At 33.4% G+C, this 9495-nt stretch overlaps 1 protein-coding gene across 16 annotated transcripts in view; it reads left to right on the top strand.

The window, feature by feature from the left end:
* The window catches only part of LOC144977600 (F-actin-uncapping protein LRRC16A-like), a 69447-nt gene extending 59952 nt beyond the window's left edge, over positions 1–9495 (top strand). For 5 of the 16 annotated variants that reach the window (XM_078922982.1, XM_078922983.1, XM_078922980.1 and 2 more), the window contains 3 exons: positions 234–338; positions 6575–6934; positions 8799–9495. In XM_078922982.1, coding sequence (XP_078779108.1) covers positions 234–338; positions 6575–6934; positions 8799–9043 — 710 coding nt within the window. In that variant the 3' untranslated portion in view covers positions 9044–9495. Of the gene's footprint in view, positions 1–233; positions 339–2170; positions 2626–6574; positions 6935–8798 lie in introns of those variants that run through there. The other 11 variants (XM_078922989.1, XM_078922991.1, XM_078922984.1 and 8 more) reach the window with 6 other exon arrangements.

The following is a 9495-nucleotide window of genomic DNA, read 5'->3' as shown; positions in this document are numbered from 1 at the left end:
CATAGTATAAAGCCATATGCCGGTTCATCAGCATAGTATAAAGCCATATGCCAGTTCATCAGCATAGTATAAAGCCATATGCCAGTTCATCAGCATAGTATAAAGCCATATGCCAGGTCATCAACATAGTATAAAGCCATATGCCAGGTCATCAGCATAGTATAAAGCCATATGCCAGGTCATCAGCATAGTATAAAGCCATATGCCGGTTCTCTTCTTTTTCCCATTGTCAGGCCCAACACCCGCTGCTCGTCCACGTCCCACACCACCCCTCAAGCCACGCCCCCCTATCATGCCTCGACCAAAAAAGAGGGACTCAGACATCGATGATAATACAGGTTGGTATTTCGAGGAGTTAGGCTGTCCAGTTTCATATCAGATCACTTTGTTTTACACATCATTCTCAGCGACAAACTTGTTACCATTAAAGGAATATTGAAAATATTGCTGCTTGAAGTTGAAGCTCGAAAGAAAACATAATGATAAGTATTGAAATGTAAGCTCCAATTTATTAAATGATTCTGTCTTCGTTTAATAAATTGGAGCGTACATTTCAATAATTGTTGTTATTTTTACCAATAAAGGAGGAAAATATTGGTTTTAGAAAAGATTTAAACAAATTCCACATGTAATTTTTTAAATTTTATATTAAATTTCAAGATTGTTTGTCTTGCAGGTTATTAAACAATAAATTGGGCTTTTTTTTTTCTTGTGGATTGTTACTTTAATTATTTTTTTTTCATCATTTTAACAATATTTGTAGTTTTGTTTTATTATTCAGAGGAAAATGGAGCAATTGGTTAATGCCACGTATGATTTACATGTAAATAACAATGTGAAATAGAATGTAAGCTTCAATTTTATTACAAAAAACAGATCAAATGAACGTATCGGGTTTCCACTTTATCAACAAAACAGGATGAATGAAACACCACAGATGAATGAGATAATGTGGTAGTGGCGTTGTCAAGATAAATAAACAAAACAATGTTCTCTCTCTCTCTCTCTCTCTCTCTCTCTCTCTCTCTCTCTCTCTCTCTCTTTCTCTCTCTCTCTCTCTCTCTCTCTCTCTCTCTGTGTCTCTCTCTCTAATTACACAACTGACCGTTATTGCACAATTTTCTTGCACACTTCCCCATAGGATGCCTCTGTCATTCTCTCTCTCTCTCTCTCTCTCTCTCTCTCTCTCTCTCTCTCCTCTCTCTCTCTCTCTTCTTCTATATATATATATATATATATATATAAATATTATTATATATATATATTCTTCTCTCTCTCTACTCCTCTCTCCTCCTTCTTCTCTCTTCTTCTTCTTCTTCTTCTTCTTCTTCTTCTTCTTCTTCTTCTTCTTTCTTCTTCTTCTTCTTCTTCTTCTTCTTCTTCTTCTTCTTCTTCTCTTCTTCTTCTTCTTTCTTCTTCTTCTTCTTCTTCTCTCTTCTCTTCTTCTTCTTCTTCTTCTTCTTCTTCTTCTTCTTCTTCTTCTTCTTCTTCTTCTTCTTCTTCTTCTTCTTCTTCTTCTTCTTCCCCCTTTCTCAGATTGTACTACTTACTGATTTTAATCGCACAGTTTTCTTGCACATCTCTCGGTAGATATTTGAACTATTAGTCCACACGCCACTTGAATCTATTTCTTGTACACTTTGCTATCTGGTCTTTACCCGCGTAACTTTTCAAATCTTATTTGTGATTATTATTATTATTATTATTATTATTATTATTATTATTATTATTATTATTATTATTATTATTATTATAAATTTCAAGAAATATGCACTTATTTCAAGGACAAATGTTTTCCTTTCTGCATGACCTTGTGATGCTCAGCTGACGGCTAGATAAGTCAAGGCCAGCAGTGTAAAAAAAAAAAAAAAAGTAATCAGAACAAATTTGGACTTGTCTTATAAAGTAGATTATAGCGGTTTACTCTATAAAGGTCAATTTGACAAGACCAAGAAGTATAATTCAGCTCTATTGACTTGTAGTGAGTCAGCTGCTTTTATTACAAAGTTATTTCATACTTTATCTCTACTTGTATATCTATCTCAACACTTGCATTTTCTCATGTGTTATCTAAAAAAACCCAATGATTTCTCCCAACTTTTCGGGCACTCTTTTTTGTTTTATGAACAGTCTTTAAAAGCAAACTCTTTGGCATGTACACTTATTTCAGGCACAAACTCAAAAATATGATTGCCAATGTGTCAGTTATTGACACAACAGCACACACAGGTGCTTGGTTTGTGTGAGTATTTACGACGACGTATTCTGTATGCATCTGCTGTTGTAGCTATCCCAATCAGAGCTGTCTTTATTGTTACTATGAAATTGTCAAACACCCTTAGCACAATAATTTTTTGAACAGTCTTTAGATGTTGTTTGCATGCCGTTGTGTTCATTTTCTTTTAGTTTTCACTTGATCACTTCATTCATCTTTCCAGAGTTTAGCATGATGTGTTGTGTGTTGTAGTGATTTGTGATTTGCAATGAGTGAATTTATTTATAACGACAGTTTTGTTTTGTGCTGAACGTTTTGATGTCGTAAATCATGTTTTTCTCTTTTTTATTTTTTCCCAGATGATGAATTTTTCGATGCTGAATATTGAAACGATTTCAAACGTTTCTTTTGTATGTCTTTTTTTTTCTCATGGAAGCCAATTTTTTTAAAAAATCAAAGCCTCTTCGCCTTGTTTTTTTTTCAATCAATTTCTTGTGAGATGCACACAGCATTCCTGAGAGCTTTGTAATTCGAGGGGTTGCTTCTTGTGCTTCTGAATGATCCAAGACACGAACATGAAGCCACAGCTTTCTATAACCTCAATGCAATTGCTTCTTTATTACAAAAGAAAATCTCTTAATTTAGCCACACTATATATAGCATAAAACAGATAGAGGCCTGATTCACAGAATTAAACAAAAAAAAAGAAAAAAATGAAGACACTTATGGATACTTATGGATTGTTTCCAGTGTAGGTCCTTTTTGCCAGACTCTATTTCTTCATCGTCTTTGTGATTTAAGTTTCTTCCGGTTTTACAATCTAAAGCGCATTTATAATCATCGCGTTGTACAAAACATTTTGGCCAGACCAAAATTTGTCTAGTCTGCTCTTGATTTATTTAGGGTTTTTTGCGTTCACAACAGAATCTGGTAAACTGTTCCATATTTTCGTTGTTCTCACAGTAAAACTGTGTTTTCTCACATCCAATCTTGGTCTTTGATTGAGCAGTTTCTTCTTGTTACCTCTGATGTCTTTTCTTATAGTGAAATCTTTCCTCCATTTAATAAATTCTGTCATGTCTTGGTCATATTTACCACTTGTCATCTTGTAAAGTTCTATCATGTACCCCCTATATCTTCTGTACTTCAAGGTTGGTAAATTAAATCACTTATAAACTGTATTTATCATTAGCAAATTCAATCCTTTTAGCCTCATCTTAGATATGAGTCGATTTTATTGCTGTATTGAAAAAACTTTTGTTGTCTTCTGTCAATAGCCATTTATTATTAAGTGTCATTGCAGTCAATCTCAATCTTTGAGTGGCTCTTTTTCTATTCTATTCCTCATTGAATCTATTTTAAATTGTGCCTTTGTTTGTATTCTTTGGGTTCTTACTTTCACTCTAAACGTCGTTTGTTTTGTGTTGTTCATTCATGAGTCAGTTTTACTCCCTTTATCTTTATCTCCATTTTATCGACTCCTTTAGACACCTCTAGTTATTGGTTTTACTTTCACTCCTCATTCCAAGATACCCAGCATAACCCTCATATCACGTCAATCGTTTCAGTTTCTTTCTCATTCAATCCTCCTCTTACATTTTCAATCAATTACATCTTTGTTTTGATATTATTATCCAAAACTTTATTGCTTTTTCAGCCTGATATTTCGTTTCACTATGAATACATTTATTACTTTTCGAAATAGCAGCATGACTGTCAATGAATGACAGTAGGAACAGGTACTTTCTTTTCTCCACAAATATCAAACTTGATTGTTTTGTTTTTTTAATTTTTAAAAGATAAATTTTACTCCCCCTCGCTTAATTCAATGAGTCAAATCAATATTTACCCCACTGTCATGATTTTGTTTGCTTCTTCTTCTTATTTTCATGCAGTAGCACTGTAGTAAACCCCTTTTTTTTCCACAAAGAAAGATAGTTCAATACCCATTTCTGAAGGTGGAGCCATATGCACATGTATAATATTGTTTCAAACCTTTTTTATTTTTAATGTATTTTAATAGATGGGCCTGCATATTTATTTTTGAAACTCTTCTAGTTTATTTCATTAGGTAGTTTTTATTTATTTATTTATGTATTTATTTATTTATTTATTTTTAATTTATTTATTCATTCATTCATTTATTTATTATTTTTTTTTAATTTGTATTTTTATTTATTTATTCATTCATACATTTACTTGTGAATTAATCAATGTGTTGACTTATCTGTTTATTTATTTATTGATTTATTTATATTTTGAAATCGATTCGCCATATAATTTCTGAATATTCCATATTGATTTTCCTTATTGTGAGCTTTAAAACAAATGCTATGTTTTGAAAAGGGGTATAACTCCAAACAAAATCGGTATCAAACTTTTGGATGTCATTTTCATCACCTAGACATTCCATGAAGGACTTTGGGTATAATTCGTCAAACAAACATCTGACGTCAAAAGCAATTATTCATGTTGTTTTAGATGAGCAAATTGGGGGGTTAATAATCTTGCCCAAGGAATAAAAACGAAAGTGCCTGAAGTGGGGCTTGAACCTAGGACATTCTGGGTCACAGTGCAATGCTTTTGCCACTTGGCCACTTCACCCACCTAATAATAATAATTTTATCTAACAGTTGAGTTTTTAAATTCTGAGGCACTTCGGAATGTTATATAATTTTATGCCAACTAATAGTCCTCTAGGAGCAATGATATATTATGCAGATTTATTGGATTCGAATTATTCACACAACAAACACACACACACACACACCCACACACACACACAAACACAAACACTAGCATTTCACGGCTACTCTATTATTCCACGATTCTTCACACTTTGGACAAAACAAGTCTGATTAGAAAAAGCGATTAAAAGGAAGGAAGAAGAGAGGAGGGGGAGAGCTCAAAATAGGAAAGAGACACATACAATATTTTATTACGCAGTATTTGAAGTTTAAAAAAAATTTTTTAATGAGCTTTATATAGCGCAATATCCACTAAATGTGCTCAAAGCGCTTTACAAGGAGTCCCTGGTCACCTGGTCAACAGCAACATTTAACATGTAGGACGAGAGATTACGCCTGTTAGGCGATATTACAATTTATCGGACCAAGACAAAGCTGTTAATGGCCAGGTACTCATTTTACACCTGAGTACGGTGAGAGAATGTGAGAAAAGAGCCTTGTCCAAGGACTCAACTATGCGCCGAGCGCAAGGCTCGAACCCAGGACCTTCCGATCCGAAAGCGAGTGTCATACCACTAGACCACATAGCCGCATAGTTCTCTCTCTATATTTGTTTTGTAAAGTAATAATTATATCAATCAATGTCAATCTAAGTATAGGGATCTCATGGCATGTCAACACTTGTTGCACACCAATCAATGCACATTGCATGCACCTGTCGTTATGTTGATGTTGTTTAACAGACCTGCCACTCATATGATATAATTAATTTTAATTAGCATATATATTTTGGAGGTCAAATTTAGCAGAAATAACATCTATTTAAAAAAAAAAAAGGGTTGGGGGTCAAAATTGTTCTGTACAGCCAATGTTGAATTTTAGCAGAGCGACGAATTTCTGGCAAATCTAAATATCATAAAACTATTTTTTTTTTTTACAGCTTGATGTATGATAAACTTGAAAACCTTTTCTAAATTAAAGGGTAATTTAATCACCTTTTAACTCAAATGATTATTTATAAAATCTGTTTATGGCATAATGATCGGTCATTTTATGTTGGATGTCGTCATCCGGCTGACCTGTTGTCAGATTCGTTTGCCCTCACCTACAGACTTTATTACCAGACCAATTTTGATTGTCGATTGCTGAAAGATTCCGTCTTGATCTTATGTTAATTTCCACAGTACAGTAGTATAATAATTGAAGCAGATGAATACCTGTTGGTAATAGTAATAGCCTTAATTCTCCATAAATATTATGGGTTCTCCACCAGTTTGAAAGAGTAAATAAAAGACTTAAATCCAGACATAAATCTGTTCCAATTTAAAACCACTACCATTTTAAAGTATTTTAAGTTGTGCTTGAATTGCTTTATTATAAGTGCCAAAAGTGCTGTAGATTTTCTAAAAATGAAGCAAAACATTAAGCGAGAATGATTTTTTATGTATTTGTTGTTGTTTTTTTCAAATATCAGGAAAGGAATATAATGAAAACTTAGATGTGAAGTTGGTACAGATTTTTATTTTTTAAAATTTATTTTTATTTGCTGTTCTTGAAAATTGGATAATTTAAAAAGATAGGAAAATAATATTCTAGGATTGCACTTTGTGTGGCAGGTCTGTTGTTACTGAATTCATATTGCATGATATTCACAATAATAACATTTCATCAGATCATGGATTGCCATCTGAAGCACCTGCTGAAATATTGCCTTCATCAGCATCACCACTTTCATCAGAATCATCAACAACAACATCGTCATCAGCTGAATCTCCAACACCGCCGGCTTCCGCAGTAACCGTGATCTCCGATCCCAAAGCTGTTGGTAACGGAGGCGAAGTTGCATACGATTCCATCACTCTCAGATTGTCAGTGAAAGACAAAATAAAACGTATGAGCCAGGCTAAAGCTGGACTAGGGTCAGACGCACCCCCAGGCGGGGTGGCGGCCATGGGCATTCTGCCTCCTCCGGTTAAGAAAAAAGTATCGTCTTTACCAAGGGATACGCCTGTACCGGAAAGAGTGGAGGAAGGTAAGATTGTAGCGATGTCAGTAACAGCAAAAAGCCTCGGAATATGTTTTATTCATCTTTGAAAATTATTTAAACTCTTCAATGAAAGATAAACAATTCCAATGCCTAAGTAAGTTTTAGGTAATGTACAAATTATAACACAATTCAGTCGTCCTTTTGATATGACTGGAAAGAGAGCAAGTAGTTAGTCCAATATATTTTCTTGTGAAGTGACACTCATATTTTTTAAAACCAAAAATAGAAAATTTCTGTTTTTGTTATGCTGTGAGCAGGGAATATTAACTCACTCAATCCTAGAGATTTTTGTTTCTTTTCAAAATTGGAAAAAATGTGTTAAAAATGGGCATGTACATAGATAGTTTTATTCAACTACCATTAACATGTAAAAACTAAAAACATTAGCTTTGATACTACACCTATAATTTGTCTAAGAAAAATGTAATAAATAGGCATGGGGTAAAAGTAACCCCGGGTAAACTACGGATATAGTCGGTGTTAGGGTTGAGTGAGTTAAAGCAAGAGTGATTTCACCAAAAATGTTTCTTCTATCATGAGGTTTTTGAACAATCTCGTGTCGATGCGCTGTTTTCCTTCCTATTTATCATTCACCGATATGTGGAGCAACTACTCAATTGCACCAAAGCATGTTTGTGTCATTTTTTGTTTGTTTGTTTGGCTTTCTTTGCACTTTGTGAATTTGATGGAATGAGTTTGTGAATTAATGCATCTTTTTAAAAAACTGTGATTAGCCTTAATTTCAATTGTATCATCATTTTAAATCTCATGTCATATTCATGAACGAAAATTGAAGACTAATTATCCGTAAGTTATTTTGGGTTAGGAAGTTAAGGATCCTTAAAAAATATTATCGCATCCTAACACATTTCAGTTGTTAGTGTGTGTGTGTGTTAACTAAAAGTTGTTTAGTTGTAATGCCAAAGACTAATGGTGCGGCTATGTGGTCTAGTGGTATGACACTCGCTTTCGGATCGGAAGGTCCTGGGTTCGAGCCTCGCTCGACGCATAGTTGAGTCCTTGGAAAAGACTCTTTACTCACATTCTCTCACCGTACTCAGGTGTAAAATGAGTACCTGGCCGTTAACAGCGTTGTCTTTGTCCGAAAAATTGTAATATCGCCTAACAGGCGTCATGTCTCGTCCTACATGTTAAATGTTGCTGTTGACCAGGGACCCCTTGTAAAGCGCTTTGAGCACGTTAAGTGGATATTGCGCTATATAAAAGCTCAATTTAATTAAATTTAATTTAATGCAATGCGATGTACCAAAGCATTTCTCATAATTTTTGTTCATTAAAAAAAAAAAGAAGATTAAATGTGTTCTTTAAGATATTCCAAAAAGGAAAAGTGAACTGATTTTTTTATTTTAAAAGCTTCATCTTTTGTTAAGGTGAAGAATTTATGTCCGTGTATAGCGAAAAAATCTGTAATGGTATGTTTTGTTGCTCCACCCATTTCTTTTTTTCCATTAAAAAAAAAAATAAAAATATTGATTGTAAAAAGCCTTTTAAAAGTTTTTTTTACCTAAAGTTTGAAATTGTTTCTTTAGATTAACTCTTAAAGTATACTTATTTCTATCATATTAAAATTAGAACCTTTTTTTTTTTAATTTCTAAAATCATAAAATAATAGACATAACGTTATTGAGCAAAAATGCACAATTCAATAAGGGTCTTTATATAATTTATTGATAGCTGTGTATAACTCAAATTTTTAATTATTTTTTTTTTCTATTAAAATTATATTGTTATAAATTTATTCTTCTGAGCATTTCAAATTGAACCCTCTTTCCCCATTATTTATTATTATTATTATTTATTATTAATTTTTTGTCAACGTTTGACACAGATGCAAGCAAAGAACATTCCAGTAAAGATCAGGATTCAACAGACAACTGCGGCCAAGGGGAAGCAGTGGAACAAGACTGGGTCGTGGTGGAGGGAAACAACGAAGGGGAGGCAACTACAGCCAAATGCATGGGAGATAACTCAACGACAGACAAGAAGGAAGAGTCGAAACAAGGGGAAGAGGGAGCGGAGAAAGATGAAGATAATTCTGTTAAAAGTGGTGGCAATGATGAGATATTTATTTAAATTGAAATTGTCATGTATTCTATTTTTGATCAGTTTATAAATATGTAGATTTTTACTTTTTTGAGATTAATGAGGGGAAAATGAATAGTAGACGGTGTTGATGAAAAATTGATTCAAAATATTTAATTTGTTCATCCCTTGAGATGAAGAAATAAGATGGGAAAGAGAGAGAGAGAGAGAGAGAGAGAGAGAGAGAGAGAGAGAGAGAGAGAGAGAGAGAGAGAGAGAGAGAGAGAAAATAGGAGAACCATGTAAAATAAAGAACCACATGAGAAAAGCAAGAGTCGCAATGAAATAAAAAGAAAGTGTTTTGCTGTTTTTTAATTTCATTCTTGTATAAATACTCAACCTACCGTTATAAATCTATGTAATCATATTTATCACATTAGTTGGATTTTTTACTGAACTCACTCAAAATAAGGCAAGTCTTGGAATATGAGTTGTAACAGAAA

The sequence above is a fragment of the Berghia stephanieae genome, chromosome 7 (genome assembly GCF_034508935.2).
Source record: "Berghia stephanieae isolate SIO BIC M18660-M18661 chromosome 7, UCSD_Bste_1.3, whole genome shotgun sequence".
NCBI lineage: Eukaryota > Metazoa > Mollusca > Gastropoda > Nudibranchia > Aeolidiidae > Berghia > Berghia stephanieae.
This window is presented reverse-complemented; position numbering and strand designations above follow the sequence as displayed.